Here is an 18306-nt window from a genome sequence, read left to right on the forward strand (position 1 = left end):
GCATAATGACCAAGCTTATGACAATTATAGCATTCGACTTGAGATTTGTCATACCTTGGCCTATTATTGTTGCGCCATGAATTATTTCCTCTACCACGACCTCTTGTGGAGCTTGACCTCTGGCCCTCTGATCATCGTTATTTTGCTTGCCTCTTCCTCTCTCGTAGTAGCCACGTCCTCTTCCTCTAGCATTATACTAGAGCTCTCTCCTTTGTCTTTTAAAGTAAGCTTAGCTTGTAGAACTTGTTCTACCGCTCCCTCTTTATTTCTCTTTCTCATTCTTTCTTCATGGGCTTGAAGAGATCCCATGAGCTCATCCACGGTCATGGATTCAACGTCTTTGGACTCCTCGATTGCAACGACGATATAGTCGAATTTAGGAACAAGTGACCGTAGTATTTTTTCAATCACACGACTATCACCCATGACCTCGCCATTTCTTCTTAGTTGATTAACAACAACTAAAACTCTTGAAAAATAATCCGATATTAATTCGGACTCTTTCATGGAGAGAGATTCGAACTCACCTCTTAGAGTTTGCAACCGCACCTTCTTTACTTTGTCCACGCCTTTGAATGAATTTTGCAAAATCTCCCACGCTTTCTTTGCATTAGCGGCTCTTGATATCTTCTCGAATGACGACTCATCCATTCCTTGATAGATGAGGTAGAGAGCCTTCTTGTCTCTCTTTCTTGAAATGCGCAGCGCATCTTTTTCATTTTGCGGAAGCGCCGCTTCATCATCCGGTTCAACATAACCTTTCTCTACAATCTCCCATGCATCTTGCGAGCCTAATAACGCCTTCATTTGGATACTCCAATTTTCATAGTTATCTTTGGTGAGTTTAGGTACATGAAACGGAAACATTTCACTAGCCATTAGGATCTATGGCTCTGATACCACTTTGTTGGAAATGATTTTGGAGTTAATGGGCTAAATGGGTATTGAAAATGATTTGAGAATGGGCTCACAGACACTCAACTGTGGTTTAAGAGAAATGAAATTTTATTGCTCTCAAAACTTTGTTTGGTGGTACAAGACCTTACTTCTTACACACACTCCCTTTAATTCTCACCTTACCACTAACTTTGTTTTTCACTCAATTACACCTTCACTTGGTTGCACTACCTCCCTATTTATAGCCAACCTAAGAATTCTCTAGAACTCCCTAGAGAAATATCTATCCCAACTAACTACAACATGTGCTAGATATTTCTAGATAGTTTAGAACCTTTTGTACATTCATGAATATTCTAGTAAGCTTGGGCCCTTATAGCCATGAAACCTCTAGATGGGCTAGAGTATTGTGGACTAATCTACAATAGACTAGTTGGGCCTAGATAATTCTAGACACTTCTAAACTAAAATCAAGTTTATATTTTTAACAGAAGCATGTTCCAGGGCCTGTGTTGGAAACAGTCATATAAATTCCACTAAATGTGGTGAAGACAAAATGCACTGTATATCACAGGGGAGAGATGCGAACAGAAATGATGATGTCTCCGAGTCTTCTATTCTGGATTCTGTATCGAGTTTGGACATATATCGTGATGATGTTGTTGGTGTAACAGGACAGAAACACTTGTGGAAAGCAACAAAAGCGATTGCCAAGTAAGTTGGTTTGTCTTTACATACATAAGAATTTCTGATTGTTTGTGTCATAAATAAGGATATCTTTCCAAGTTAGCTCACTGCAGGGAGCGTACATATTAAAAAATATTTAATAACCCTCAAAATGTCTTAGACATTATAGATTATACCCTTAAATACGACATAACTTTCCAAATATGAATATCCAGGGCATATATACAGTTTTTTTCCAGATTTCTGTATTTAATGTAGCTTATCTGAACGTTGGTTTTGGTTAACTCATCATTTGTGAAATACACTCAAATTTTGTAATGCATAGTGGCACACATTGTATTCTTATTTTCAAGTTTCATAAAGATACTATATTGCGCTGGTTCTTACTTACCTAGTTAGCTAGTTTTGCACACATTTATTTGTGCTTTTGCAAGAAAGATAAATATTTATTTTAATACTTAATGTGAGTGATTAGCTATTGCCGTACCTTTTGGTGAGTACTGATATGTCTTCAGATACCATTTAATCAGTTAGCTCTTTGTTGGCTTACTAGGAATGAATTGCCACTTGGTTCATGTACCTTCCCATCCCTTCTTAGAAGAAGAAATAAACTCTGGCTTTGGTTCAAACAGTTAGGGCCCAAACATGCTGCGGGCAGAAGGGTCTAAGTATTTACTTATGGAAATTCTATAATGCATTTGATTTTGTTCCCAGGGTTATGTTAGCAAGATATTCCTCCAAGGGAATCTTGTTGAATATATAATTCCGTCATGTTTGATGTCTTAATCTAGGAAATTCCTTGGTTAGATTTAGGTCACTGATTTGAATGAGAGGAAGATTTGAAGGTGGGTTATGTGTTCGAGCATTTTTTTCTTTCTTTGTTTGGATCTGTATAATTCAATGCTTGTCATATATTTGGCCTAGTTTGGCATCTACTTGATTTTTTTCTATTTTGTTGTTCTACAGATGTGAATCAATTTCTCAACCCGGTGAAGGATATTACCAGAAGAAAGAGATATTACCATGAGAAGCCCAATCGGTTTTTCTCAGATGTTGTTCTTGTGTGTACAGTGTCAACTCAGCCAGCCCATCATCTTTTGTTTCCACCAGTAGTGGATCATCAAGCACGTGGTTAAAAGAATTGGCAGATGCTACCGCAGATTCCTTCAATTCTGGTTCATTAACACTAAATATCTCCGAATTATCTCCCTCGTGGAGCAGCTTCAAGGCGGCATCAACATTTTCAACAGATTGCTTCAATAACTAGAAGAAGCTCCAAGTCAGTCTCTGTCAGATGTCGCTCTTATGTACGCAATTCACCCAGCGAATCTTCTGCTTCCATCAGCAGTGACTCATCAAGCATATGGTTGAAAGACTGGGCAGATGCTACTGTAGATTCCTTCAGTACAAGTTCATCAACAATATACGTATCCGTGTCATCTCCCTCGTGGGAGTTGCTCCAAAACCGCATCAAAATCTTCAAAAGACTTCGCTTCAAGAATTGGGGACTCCAAAGACAGTTTGCTCATCTTCTGTTCTTGTCAAGATTGACTCATGGACTTCTATTCAGGTTGCTTTAAAGAATGAGCAGGTTCAAGTTTAGCTTCTTCCCTGGGTGATTCATCAAGGACTTCAGGAAGGATAAAAGATTTTGGCTTCTCCCTCATGAAGTTGCTTAAAGGCAGAATCAATATCTTCAAACCCTGCATGCTCATCCTTTGTTCCCTCTGTTTCATCGTGTTGCTTACATTGACATGAGGAGTTCACATAAATTGTAGAGTGTATTTATGCATCAGATTTTCATAAGCCTTTCCATCAGAATTCACTCACAGAACTCTTGATTAAACAACTGTATTGTTTTCCGAGTTGTTTATTTTCACAATTTTTGATGTATGTATTTCATAAATTTAATCAAATGTGCGAGTTCAAATTGTCCTGGAAAATAATGAACAACAAAGTCGTTGTAGTATAGTGGTAAGTATTCCCGCCTGTCACGCGGGTGACCCGGGTTCGATCCCCGGCAACGGCGTTTTTTTTTTTTATCTTTTGTAACTTTCGTGACATTTATTTATAAGGCTTTATGCATTTTAGTTCTGAAACTTTGCAACTGCCAAAAAGTTTTGCCAAGCTCAGAGTCTCAAATACGTCCTTGTAATCATTCATGTGGTGTTCCCTGACAACGTTCTTTTTTGTATTTCAAATCGAGTTCAAGTAAAATTTACAAATCTTTTAACCATTATTTCAAATTCACTAGCAACTTAAATGTGATGTAGCAATACCTGAAATTAAAATAAGTACAGTACAATTTGGAGTTTCAAGACACGTTAAAAAACTTGGTCTCTAGTTGTATACTTGGTCATAACAAGAGCAACTGCAATGGTGCGATCAAAATCAAAGATTAAAGAGAGAAAAAAAAGACCAAATTTTGGGTTTAGTCAGTATTATAACGCTACGGTAGTGGATCATATATGATCGAACGTAAATTTTACGTTCATTTGCTGATGGGCGTAGTTATTATGCACGCTTGGATGGAGCATATATAAACATTACGTTAGACTTAACAAACGCGGGGTCTGGGATGAAAATATATTATACGCCCCATAAATAAACGTAGATATAATATACGCCTGATGGGGCGTGAATAATAAATGCGCCCCTATGTGATGCGGACATATAATGTACGCCTAATGGGTAGCGAGGCGAACATATAATGTGAGAGAAAATTGTTTTGAAAAATAGATATGGAAAGGGGCCGATCGTCTTGATGTGCTACTTTTCCAACTGCTGCAGATGTTGTTGTTGCTGCTTTGTCATTTCTACCTGGAAATTAACCCCTATATAAAAGAGTGAATTAAGCTGTGAAGATCACAAGCTAAGAAGAAAAAGATAAGATTTTGAAGCAAGTGTGGTTTGACGTTTGTCATCAAAACTAAAATTTAGTTCTCGTCTGTCAATTATTCCTATCTCGATCTTAGTAAGTAGTCTGAAACCAACAAAATTTCTCTTATTTATGTTAAACATTGATAATTAAATCAACATTATACTCATATGGGTTAGAACTGGGCCGAGGTATAAGGTTCGCTCGACCTCAGGCGTGAACTTTATGCACGCCCGGTGTGGCACATTAACTTTATGAACGTCTGATTGGAGCGTACATATAATGTTCGTCTCAGTGGCGCGAACCTATATTCCACGCCTGTCATGAGGCGTATATTTCAGCAACGCCTAATCGGGCGTATATTTCACCATCGTTCCATTGAAGCGTAGTTTATATACCCGCCTCATCATGAAACGAGGACTATACATCCGTTTCATGTGAAGCGTACTTTATAACTTCGCCTACTGACAAACGTACATTATACGTTCGCTCGACTATATTTGGTTTTGGTCTTGGTCCTAGACCAAATATAGTCTGGGATTTGGTTTTGGTCCAGCTTTTACTCTTTAGTCCGTCCCACTGTGTCTCGGTTCTGGACCACATTTATGGGTTTGATCGTCCACTATGGTTGCTCTTAGTGAAGAAGAAAAAAAAGCTCTTTTCTCTAGTTGGAAAGTCAGACTTTACGGTTGCTCGTGTTATAACAGACCGACTTATCGTGACGGCATGAGTATGACCTCTTGGGTCCTGGACTCGTCCCTCGGGAGTTGGGTCCTGGACTCGTCCCTCGGGAGTTGGATCCCTGGACACCACCAATTTGGATTTCCAAAAACTGAAAATGTGAGATTACATTTTGTGGATGTAATAGCTAATTATCCGCCGATAAAGGTGGCACAATCCTAAGCATTGGTAACTAAGAAGATAGAGCAAGACGAAGCACAGAATCATCCTCAACGTCCCGGCACAGTAAAAGAGATATCTACCATCCGTATGTGGAGCCAACACGTGTAAAGCATGGGGTTGGATCTGACGGGGAAGCGTATATCTGGACTCAAGACATTAAATGCACTGACAAAGCACGTGTGAGGAATATGAGGGTCAAGTCTTGGTGGGCCCGGGAACAGAGAGTGACAGACTCAGATCGGGTAGAAGTGACATCGGACCAAGGGATATTGAGGCCACCACCGTCTTATATGAGTGTAATTGAGCCGAGAAGAGACATATCAGGAGATCTACTCTTCGGAAGAATGTAAGATTAAATGTGGAGAATCAGGAGAAGACATTGGCGACCCTCCGATTAGACCATCAGAATGGATAGGATATGATCAACACTGTAATCTCGTTGTATGAGCATCTTAGCCTATAAATATACACTCTTGTGATGAGAGAAAGGCAAGTGGTTTATAAGTGAGTAAGAAGAGACTAAGTAGTACTGTTGAGAGCTACCTCCATTGTAACTTGAAAGAAATAATAAGTTCATCCTTTTACCCCGTGGACATATATAGGTAATCATGTCGAACCACGTATATCTTGTGTTCTTATATGTCTCTTTACTTACTTATCTTGCTATCTCTTCCTCTTGAATGTTAGATGTAGGAGTATAACTTCTTACAACTACAGTGGACATCTGATGATAATCAATCAGTCAATATGTATCACCAAAATCCCTGTCATTTTGTGTGATCATTTGGTACTTCAAGGTTTTCATGATACCAAAACATTTAAATGAAACTTACTAAATGAGTGATGTGAGAGCATATAAACAATCTTTTGAGATTATTCTACACATTTGTTTTCTCGGGATCATGAATTTTGGATTTGGAGGATATTTATATCTTATCAACCCCTATGTGCCTTCAAAAGCCCTTATATTTTGCATCTGAGGCAGTTACTCATAAAATCAGCAAGAAAGTGTTACCACGAAATTTGTTCATCGATGTCAACGCATGGATAGTGTATTTATAATCTATATGTTTCATCGTATTTTTTACTTTGAAGGTTATACTATAATAAGCTATGGGATGTTAGAGTAAATTGAAAAGCATGAGATAAGAACAAAAAAAATATTGCACCAGAGAAAGAGGCTTAGGGTTTAAGAGAACAAAAAACATTTTGGACTATGAAATGAAATTTATAGCTTCAAAAAGTAAAAGTGAATAAGAAAAAAAAACTTTTTTTTGTTAGTTGGAGAGTCGGATTTTACGGTATCTCGTGTTATAACAGACCGACTTTTTATACCGGTACGAGTATGACCTTTTGGTCTTAAACTCGTCCCTTGGGAGTAGGGTCCTAGACACTACCAAATTCCCTTTACACAAACTCAAAAAAAATGCAAATTGATTCAACTAGAAATGCAAAATTGTTACATTTCATGGACATATGATGATAGTGAATCAGTCAATATGTAACAAAATCTCCTTCCAATTTTTGTGATATTTAATACTTCAAGGTTTTCATGATACCAAAACATTTGAATGAGCATATAAACAGTGTTTTGAGATGATTCTACACATTTTCTTTCTAGGGATCATGAAATTTGGATGTGGGGGATATGTATATAACTTACCAACCCCTTTGTGCCTTTAAATTTAAAGACCTTATGTTTTGCATTTGAGGAAGCTACTCATAAAATCAACAAGAAAGTGTTACTACGAAGTTTGTTCATTGATGTCAATTGCATGGATTATGCAATTATAATCCATGAATTTCATGGTGATTTTGATTCTCAAGGTTATATACTACAGTAAGCTATCGGATGTTAGAGTAAATTGAAAAGCATGCGATAGGAACAAGAGACTTAGGTCTGTGCTATAAGTGCATAATCAGGAGTGGTGAAGGATACAGAGAGAGGATAAGATCTAAGCTCTTGATTGTGAATTAGTTCTACTTCTTTTTCGGGGAAAATTTTGCAGATGGATGACCAGTCCAGTTGTTATCATTAAACCATATAAACAGAAATATTTTGTATGGTGATGAAAGTACAAATAAAATTAAAAAAATGCATTTGTCTTTTATTAAGAACTCTATGTTTCATGTTTATTCGGATACAACACTAGAGATAATGAAATAAAAAACGTCTCATAATTATTCTAACATTCTATCATACATGGACTAGCTAGTTCTCATTCTTCAGTATATTACTTAGTTCGAAAATTTCTACGCGTACTGGCACCACCAAGTAACAAATAAATACCACCAGAGCTCTCTTTATCCTCAGCAATTTTAATGTAGTAGCAATCCTAGTTGTTAAAATAGGCAATTATCTTGTCAGGTTCTCTAAAGTATTTCTTTTATGGATGATTTCGATATTAAAAATGTAAGTTTCTCTACCATAGCCGCCAGAAGTAAAGGAACCATTACCCATTGAGTTGTTATATGAAAGACGACATGCCAACTGTTTGCGACTTGTTTTGTCACTCTCATTTGATATATTGAGTAACCTATGACTTGAAAGAGAATAAGAAATAAAATTAAATCCAAGGGAGATGGCTTAAATAGGAAGAAGTTGGGAGCGGATACTTAGGAACATCTAATAAAAATGGGGATTGTGTGAGAGTGAAGGCAAGAGTAGGTGTTGCATTCCTTAATTAATTACCCTTGGCAATCAAGGCAAGGAAATGGGTGTTAGACCATCGCTCAGTCGAACTCACAAGTTTTGTTATCTCAAGCTTGTCATCATGTTAGTTGTACAAAACTATATCTTGATTTTTAGTCTCCTAAAGTCAAGTCTCGGACTAGGATTAGAGTATGATAGTTGAGTATCAGACATCACTGAGTAACCCTCGAAGATGAAGACTAGACAACAAACAAGGATATTTGCGTAAACTTCATCAACAAAGGGGTATGTGAAGACTGGACTATATATTTACTCATCAAATTTATTATTCTATCTTATATGACTATGTCTTATGATTTTAGTAGATTTAATATTGCAGAGAAGAAATTTCAAGTTCAAGCTCGTCTTAGTTAAACTCTCGAAATATGATTCAAGCAATGTATATTCTAGATCCTTAACAATCTTAGTTAAAAACAAGTTATTGTTCAAGAAATATTTTTGTTTCTAGTTGATCGATTACAAATTTCCAAAGCAACAATTCATACTGTACAGTCAAAACTCTATAAATTAATGTCCATCAAAATTTACTAATTAAGCGAGATATTAATTAACCGCTAAATTAATACTTATTAATTTATAGATAAATTTCATATCAAATAATTAGTTTCTATATAAACAAGATATCATATCATATCTTTTATATTTCCTATACAAATACAATATCAATATCAAATCATATTTTTATAAACACAATATCCAATCATATTTATAATTTCTTATATAAACACAATATCATTATCAAATCATATTATTTTATAAACATAATATCAAATCATATTTTCTATATAAATTTTTATCAAAAAAAAAGAAAAAATTCATATAGAACAATATGAAATCATACTACTAACAAACGAAAAAATATTTTATATATATACAATATGAAATCATACTACTAACATAAACAAATCATACACACAAATATGGCTTCTCATCTTAAAGGTGTTAAAAAATCAACAATGACAGATGAAATTCGTAGAGCATTATTCAAGCACAAGAAGGATAATCCAACAACACCAAAAATTCTTGCAATGATAAGAAAAGTTAGAGATGAAATTCAATGCGATATTGATTTTAGCAAAAAATAGAAGAAAATTAAATAATTTTTCAAAAAGTCTTCGTAAATCATTAATGTATTGAATATATATATAACGCATTATTAATTTATATTCATATGGGGCCTACATAGGTACTCAAAAAAGTATTATCTTATAATTTTAGCGAATTATTAATTTGGTACGTTGTCCCCGACTCGGGACCGGCCAAAAATATTCTTTAAGAGAGTTTATTAAATAATCGAGTATTAATTAAAAGAGTTTCTTCTATATATGGTTTTTAGGAATGTTTCTAATTATTATTTATTTTAGAAAAAAACTATTTGGCGATAGGTAAACATACTTGTATAGTTTACCAAGGTCACTCTGAATTTCGCAGATTGTAGAGGTTCGCAAACACGGTTTGTAAAACTTTTACATTTGAGTTCGGGAATTAGGTAGATTTACAAACTTGGTTTGCAAACCCCTACCATCTGACTTTCAAGAATTACTTGTGGTATGACTTTCGCGAACTGGAAAGGTTTGTAAATCCTGTTTGTGATGGTAAATTACCCGATAGCCACGTGTCAACATCCTAAGGGATGAATACATGATAAGATGATGGGGTAGGAACACCGAATCCTACTCTAAAAAGGTGAGTTCGTCTGAATCGAGACGTCTTCCACAACGCCACATGAATGGCGCGTGTGAGGAGTGGTCTAATCCGCTCAGACGGTGAAGTCTAAAAAGAATTACTACATTTAATAAAGGATAAGAACAGACGTGGATGAATCTACATCGCAATGGGAGGCTCGGGTGATCTATACTACGACCCACAGGTGATAGAGCACGAGGTTCTCCATAGAAGGGCTACACGATGACGAACAGAACGAGACGACTCGGAGGGAGAACCAAGAAAGCTATCAGGAGGGATAGTATAGAACCAGTCCGAAGCGGCGAAGGAGATGTACCATATCTCCACCAGCTCGGAGAAACTAGGCCTTCACGAGTCTAATTTTCCTTTAAATACCAGTCCATGTAGAAGGAGATGGACAACTTATGTAACATTTTAGATGGTCTTTCTACAGAGAATTTCTGAGAGATCTAGAGATAGAGAGAATAAGAAGTCTAAGTGACATTTGTAGTTCTTTCAAGGGTAAGACCTTATAATCAATAAAGAAAACATCTTCTTTCTCGTGGACGTAGGTCTTCATGGACGAACCACGTTATATGCTTGTGTCAATCTTTACTTTTCATGTTCTTTACATCTTGTTCATCTTGAATCTTGAATGTTTGAGTATTTCATAGCCTTTAGATTTACATGGGTGTAGTCATCAGAAAAGGTGCAACTAAATTTTGGTACTAGAAACAGGGAGGTATGAAGATCTATTCTACCTCCCTAATAACAACTCTATATTGTTTTCATAATCTCCATGAGATAAGTGTATTTCATACCACTATGTAGAGTTCCGTTAGAATTATGAGTAGAGCTCGGATTCAATCACGATCCATGCGATCTGTGGAGTCTTGAAGACCCTCAAAATCAACAGATCTACATCCGGTTCATCGATTTTCTTTAAGATTTTGTTCTTTCAAGAATTCTATGTCTTCCTCAAGATGCTCAGGAGAGTTGTAGCACCATGAAACGATCTCCACCATGAAATGGAGTTTTAAACACTTCCGTGCTCAAACGATCTCCTCGATGAAAGAGATGGGAAGAAATACTAGTCAGTACACTTCATAAGAGGGATATCACCCTATTGGTAGGCTCGGAAACCTACAATAATATACTGCAAGTGCACAACGTCTTACTAGTAGACAATGGAAAGTACAGGTTGTTCCCATGAGGAGTGTGAAATACTCTACCAACTAATACCAAAAAAACTAAGTAATCAAGTATGATGCTTTTGAGAGTTTTCAGAAATTCGGACAAAATGATAGCAAAATAATAAAAATGTAACCAAAGATGTGAAAGTGTTAAGGTTTCGGGAATCCATTGTAGGAAATTTATTTGTATTCAATCACAAAAATCTCTAATTTACTCATGTAAAATAGTAAACCTATCTACTAGTACACGGAAGATATTTCATTAAGAATCGTTGACAAGAATTATCATTTTCAAAATAGTAGTTTGTTGTCACCTTAACGTAGAATTCTTAAGCACTAGATATACATGGCATAAATAGTCAAATGAAGTTCATAATTCAATTATTCCAAAGGTTCAATGAGTTCTTATACTAATCTAACTATGGACTATACATGGCATAGAACATGAAAAATATAGCTAGAAGGTGAAACATTGAAAGAGAATCACAAATATTATCATTAAGTTCAATTGGTTGAAACTTTATTCAAGAACATAAAATAAATCACCTACAACTTCATCCGTTCACCCTAACATGGATTAGCTAGACATGGTTTTCTCAAAGAACCGTAAATCAATATAAATAAATCACACTCTAGCTAATAAAAACGAAGAATAGAAAACAAAACTTAAAAACCCTTCTCTAGTTGCGGCACTATGGCCGACCCCCCCCCCCCATTTTCATTTTGAAACAACACATAAATATAGCGCACGGATGAATTCACGTCGTCGCCACATCACCTCCCAATAGAAGTCTGCCACATGTCATGAAATACAATCCGCCCAATAATATTGTGCCGCATGTCATAATATGACGAAACATTGTAAAGTATCAGTGAATCTCCGCTTTCCATAGTATATGAAACCACCAAGGAAATGTATTATTTCATTTAAAAAGCATGACATTTTCTTGCATGTGCTGGCCCACGATAAATGTAATTGCACAAATGACGTCATTTGGTCTCAAACATTCCTTCATATTCTTTATATATATATATATATATATATATATATATAGCAAGAGAACTTATGTAAGGACAAGATATGTTAATCTTCCATTTGCACTTCATTTGCACGTGGTCATGGAGGTGATATTCTTCCATTCTTATGCTAACAATAATAAAGTCACTCTTGATCAATCTTAGGTGGCATTGGTGTGCTGACGTCGACTCGCTTCACCATGCATTAATTGAAGAGAAAATTAAAACTTGTCTGCCCATTGTGACCTTGGCTGTGAAATAATTATATGCTGCTGATATATATTGAGATACCAGGCCAACATAATAAGTGATGATGATATATAGAATACCAGGCCATCATAATAAGTGTTGTTGATATATAGAAATACCAGGCCAGCATAATAAGTGCTGCTGATATATAGAAATACCAGGCCAACATATTTGATCATTGTGGTTGCTGATACATGGAAATACCAGGTCAACCCCATTTCATCATTTTGGTTGCTGATACATGGAAATACCAGGCCAACCATGTTTCGTTATTGTGATTGCTGATATATGGAAATACCAGACCAACCACATTTCACATTGTGGTTGCTGATATATGGAACTACCAGGCCAACCACATTTTGCAATTTTCGTCGCAAACACCATTAAGTCTCACATTTTGCTGTTTATTCGCTGGATGATCGAATTCACTTGTACTTTCTACAAAACCACTAAAATAGTATTAGAAATTAAAATATTGTATCCTAGCTAATATAAATATGAGTATAAAACGTAGCATTTACATGCTTATCAACACCCCCACACTTATATTTTGCTAGTCCTCGAGCAGAACAGAGATATTATGCAATAGATTTTTTTTCTTTTTTTTAAAAGAAAAATCCTAACAAAAGCGGCACTCCCCCACACTTAAACATTACATTGTCCTCAATGTAATTGAGTCATCCAACGTAGAAATTAAGGTGGGAAATTCTAAGATACATATGCAAAAACTAAAGAACTAAAAATAAAAGATAGAGTGCAGGGAACAAATCTGATGGGTTGACTCCCATGAACCGAAATGTATTTGTTTCCCGACTTTCCAGTAGCACGTTCTCAAACAATGTGGGGTTGGTACCCCAAGGTAAGCTGCAAATTATATATATAAAGCCTGAAGAGTTGGGGATCGACCCAACTAATCTGATTAGTTGAAAACATGAACCTACAGTAAGAAACATTAGTACCCAGAGAGATAAAACTGAATTCAATCTTATTTAAAGCATAATTCGAACCTTTAATATGAAGTGAATCAGGTTCGCAGATGATTACTAAAGATTGTCTAAAGAATTGAACAATTATTGTACTCCCTAAATCTGGTTCTAAGTCAGCGGAAATAACTTCCACGACTGATATTTTTTCAAATTCACTCGCTGAACAAGGCCTCAATGGAGCAATAATATCACGACTCTTAGACCCATTATCATCTAAAACGTTTTCATTATGAATATCATCAAGACGAAAAAATTCAGAACTTAATGGCTTATGGGTCAAAATAGGAGCATTCTCGACTGATTGAACTAGTCGAGATTCGGACAGAATTAGAGGTTCTAATTTGAGCTTCCATTTATTAGTGTCTAGCAGTGGTGTGAAGTCTAATAAGGCATTGACTTCTCAAATAACACTATCATCATCAAAATCATACCCAAAATGAGCTAAGAAAACCTCTAATAGATCTTCCAAGTGGCTCTTGTAAATGTTTTGCGAGTCCATGCTTTCTTTTCTCCCGCACTTCAAACTAAAGTACCTAAAAAAAAAATCAAACAAACTGCGTAAAAAGAACTAAAAGAAATCTAAAAGAAAAATAAAAATAAATTATGTACAAAAATTAAAAATAAGCTATATACGCTGATATCAACTAGTGAGTATTTTGCTACCACTCCCCGGCAGCGGCGCCAAAAACTTGGTAGGCTCGGAAACCTACAATAATATACTGCAAGTGCACAGCGTCTAACTAGTAGACAATGGCAAGTACAGGTCGTTCCCACGAGGAGTGTGAAATACTCTACCAACTAATACCAAAAAAACTAAGTAATCAAATATGATGCTTTTGAGAGTTTTCAGAAATTCGGACAAAATGATAGCAAAATAATAAAAATGCAACCAAAGATGTGAAAGTGTTAAGGTTTCGGGAATCCATTGTAGGAAAGTTATTTGTATTCAATCACAAAAATCTCTAATTTACTCATGTAAAATAGTAAACCTATCTACTAGTACACGGAAGATATTTCATTAAGAATCGTTGACAAGAATTATCATTTTCAAAATAGTAGTTTGTTGTCACCTTAATGTAGAATTCTTAAGCACTAGATATACATGGCATAAATAGTCAAATGAAGTTCATAATTCAATTATTCCAAAGGTTCAATGAGTTCTTATACTAATCTAACTATGGACTATACATGGCATAGAACATGAAAAATATAGCTAGAAGGTGAAACATTGAAAGAGAATCACAAATATTATCATTAAGTTCAACTGGTTGAAACTTTATTCAAGAACATAAAATAAATCACCTACAACTTCATCCGTTCACCCTAACATGGATTAGCTAGACATGGTTTTCTCAAAGAACCATAAATCAATATAAATAAATCACACTCTAGCTAATAAAAACGAAGAATAGAAAACAAAACTTCAAAACCCTTCTCTAATTGCGGCACTATGGCCGAACCCCCCCCCCCCCCCCCCCCCCATTTTCATTTTGAAACAACACATAAATATAGCGCACAGATGAATTCACGTCGTCGCCACATCACCTCCCAATAGAAGTCTGCCACATGTCATGAAAATACAATCCACCCAATAATATTGTGCCGCGTGTCATAATATGACGAAACATTGTAAAGTATCAGTGAATCTCCGCTTTCCATAGTATATGAAACCACCAAGGAAATGAATTAATTTCATTTAAAAAGCATGATATTTTATTGCATGTGCTGGGCCCACCTTAACTGTATTTGCACAAATAACGTCATTTTGTCTCGAACATTCCTTTAGATTATTTATATATATATAAAGAGAACTTATGTAAGGACAAGATATGTTAATCTTTCCTTTTTCTTCATTTGCACTTCATTTTCACGTGGTCATGGATGTGATATTCTTCCATTCTTATGCTATCAATAATAAAGTCACTCTTGACCAATCTTAGGTGGAATTAGTGTGCTGACGTCGACTCGCTTCACCATGCATTAATTGAAGAGCAAATTAAAACTTGTATGCCCATTGTGACCTCGGCTGTGAAATAATTATATGCTGCTGATATATATGGAGATACCAGGCCAACATAATAAGTGTTGCTGATATATAGAAATACCAGGCCAGCATAATAGGTGTTGCTGATATATAGAAATACCAGGCCAGCATAATAAGTGCTTCTCATATATAGAAATACCAGGCCAACATATTTGATCATTGTGGTTGTTGATACATGGAAATACCAGGCCAACTCCATTTCATTATTGTGGTTGCTGATACATGGAAATACCAGGCCAACCACGTTTCATCATTGTAATTGCTGATATATGGAAATACCAGGCCAACCACATTTCATCATTGTGGTTGCTGATATATGGAAATACCAGGCCAACCACATTTTTCAATTTTCGTCGCAAACACCATTAAGTCTCACATTTTGTTGTTTATTCGCTGGATGATCGAATTCACTTGTACTTTCTACAAAACAATAAAATAGTATTAGCAATTAAAATATTATATCCTAGCTAATATAAATATGGGTATAAAATGTAGCATTTACATGCTTATCACCTATGAAAGTTGAAAAGACATATTTTTCATGATACTCATCATCAAACTCACAATAATCCAAGATCTCCTTCTTAGAAACTTAACTCTAAGTCAATGGGAGGATTAATGAGTACATAATCATTCATCAAACTCAAAGTTTGTCCAAAATCAAAAGTTTAAAGATGATGAGAAATATTTCCTAGAATGGGAAGATATGCTCAATCGTCATAAATTGGTTTTTTCCCAATAGAGGTATAACGTGTTGGAGGAGGTATTTTTCTCAAAAATATAGACAGATAAAACACCTTTTCTCCACCATTTGAAACCTCATACAAGTAGGGAATGTTTTGACATTTTCACATGTCTCCAAAATGTACTAAAAAGTCTTCCTGTGTAAAAGTTGTCCAGTCTAAAATATGACTTAGTAATTGCACGTGACCTGCAAACTTAGGGTCCCACTTTTCTGGAAGAATAGACAAATTAAGCATTCTTTCGTATATCACAGGTAAGGCGATGGTGACGAGACGACTTACTCGTGCGAGCCAAGGAGAAACTGGTGGAATCCACCAAGGTGGTCTAGACGACATGGAGATAGGCGAGACGATGCACAACGGTGCACTCCATGGAGAGGGGCAACCCTATAACTAATATCGGGACGGGTTAACAGATAACTCCAGTTCTGACGAAGAGGGAAACCACTACGAAGGACAAGACGATATCCATCTAACTCAACCAGGAGGGTTTAATGGTTTGCCAAGGAAAACGGTGAACTATGAAACAAAGACGGACCAACCTTCTAACCATGGTAATACTACTGCGACCATCGCAGCCATCCTCAAAGCACAGGAGGCGCATGATGAGAGAATGAAAAAGCTAGAAAAACGTAAGAGGAGGTTAGAACGGAGAAACCGCAGGCTAAAACGCAAAACGAAGAAAAAGGTGCCACTCTCTACCATAGAGGAGACTCCCGAGGAGGAGTATCCATTTGAAAACTTGCAAGACGACGAGCGAGTCAATATCCCTGACACCTCAAACGAGGAAACAAAGAATCGCTTTCCCAAGGGAAGCAGAGGCGTCCTAGACGAGGAGGATAGTCCATCCGAGGGATCATCCGATGTTGATCCCAAGCACAGACGAGAAAAGAATAAAAATGACGAAACTAAATGCGTGGTCAAGAATCTCGCCACCGTTAATCCCAAGCGAGGAGAGACCTCGAAGTCAACTCGTTTTAAGATTGTATCGTACACCGAACAATCGGATGAGGGCTCAAGGCGATCACGATATCGCCGTCGAGAAATATTTTTCTCACCTGAGAGAGCACAGGGAAGGAAGAAGAAGGTCGAAACGAGGCACATAGAAGATCAGTTACAAGCCCGACTCTGCCACTTAGAGGCTATGTGTAGAGAAGCCACGGGAAAACAAGAAAGAAAGAAGTTAGCAGAGGTAATGCAGGAGGAAGGACAATCCCCCTTGTCCGAGAACTTATTAACACAACCATTTCCAAGGAAATGTTCCCTTCCGACGTTCACAGCCCATTAAATGGACGCAATTGAACATCTTAGAACTTACCGCATAACGCTAACCAGTGTGATCAATACGATGAGGTGTTGTGTAAGTTTTTCCAAGCTAGTCTAAAAGACGAGGCCCAAATGTGGTTTAATAATTTTCCGAAAGGATCGGTTAAATCATTCGCTCACATATCCGAGTTATTCTTAGAAACATACATTCACAATAGTAGAGTCAAGCCTTAAGTTGACGCACTGTTCCAGTTGGCCCGAGGACCCAATGAGTCACTTCGTTCTCTGGTAACACGTTGGAGAAAATTATGCTCCGAGATCGGAAGAGTCCCCGAGGCCTACGCGATCTTAGGCTTTAAAAATAGTCTGAGAAAGACAGACCCTATATTCGTCTGCATGTATGAAACCATACCAAAGAATCTGAGAAAGTTGAGAGAAATCCAAGAGGACTACGTGGCCTTGAAGAACTTCAAGATGGTACTTACGATAAACTGGTAAGAGGAACCAGTAGAGGAGCAAATGTGGTTGAACCACAAAACCCCCAGGTGCTAGCCCAAGGAGCAGGGCGACCCGACAGCGGGTCAACCCAGTTCAATAAACATCGGAGTGGAGGATGGAAAGGGCAAGACCAAGCCCAGTAAAAGAAAGGAAAATTTGTAGACCCAGTCTACACAAAACTAAACACCCCCATATCCGAGATTCTCAAGAAGATCGACGGACAATACAAAATCACCTACCCATGGAACAGAGGTCAGCATCCCGAGCATGCCAAAAATAGAACTGACTTCTGCGAGTTCCATTAATTCCATAGTCACAGGAAAGACTCGTGCAGGGACTTGAAAAAGATGGTGCAGGATATGATCAATGAAGGAAATCTCCAGGAGTACATGGCGCAGCCAGCGATCAACCCAGCCAATGGGGCACCCATACATCGTGAGGAAATCCCTCGTGAGGCACAATCTCTAGGATGCAATGCGATATCGCACTCATCTATCATTGCTCCCACACCCGAAGGAAATATCACAGGACAAATTCACAAACGAAACTTCGAAGGAAACGAAGTGT

The 18306-nt window shown here is 36.9% G+C and overlaps 1 protein-coding gene and 1 non-coding gene across 2 annotated transcripts; one reads left to right on the plus strand and one right to left on the minus strand.

Annotated features, from left to right (window-relative positions):
* Positions 1-90: 90 nt before the first annotated feature.
* Positions 91-1296, minus strand: LOC113351381. The gene has a single exon (XM_026595377.1). It carries the CDS (start codon positions 877-879, stop codon positions 91-93), a length of 789 nt encoding a protein of 262 aa, XP_026451162.1. The 5' UTR covers positions 880-1296.
* A 2245-nt stretch (positions 1297-3541) lies between these two features.
* Positions 3542-3613, plus strand: TRNAD-GUC. The gene has a single exon. It is a non-coding gene; the product is annotated as a tRNA-Asp (tRNA).
* The last annotated feature ends 14693 nt before the right edge of the window (positions 3614-18306 follow it).

Source organism: Papaver somniferum, chromosome 2, assembly GCF_003573695.1.
Source record: "Papaver somniferum cultivar HN1 chromosome 2, ASM357369v1, whole genome shotgun sequence".
Classification (NCBI taxonomy): Eukaryota; Viridiplantae; Streptophyta; class Magnoliopsida; order Ranunculales; family Papaveraceae; genus Papaver; species Papaver somniferum.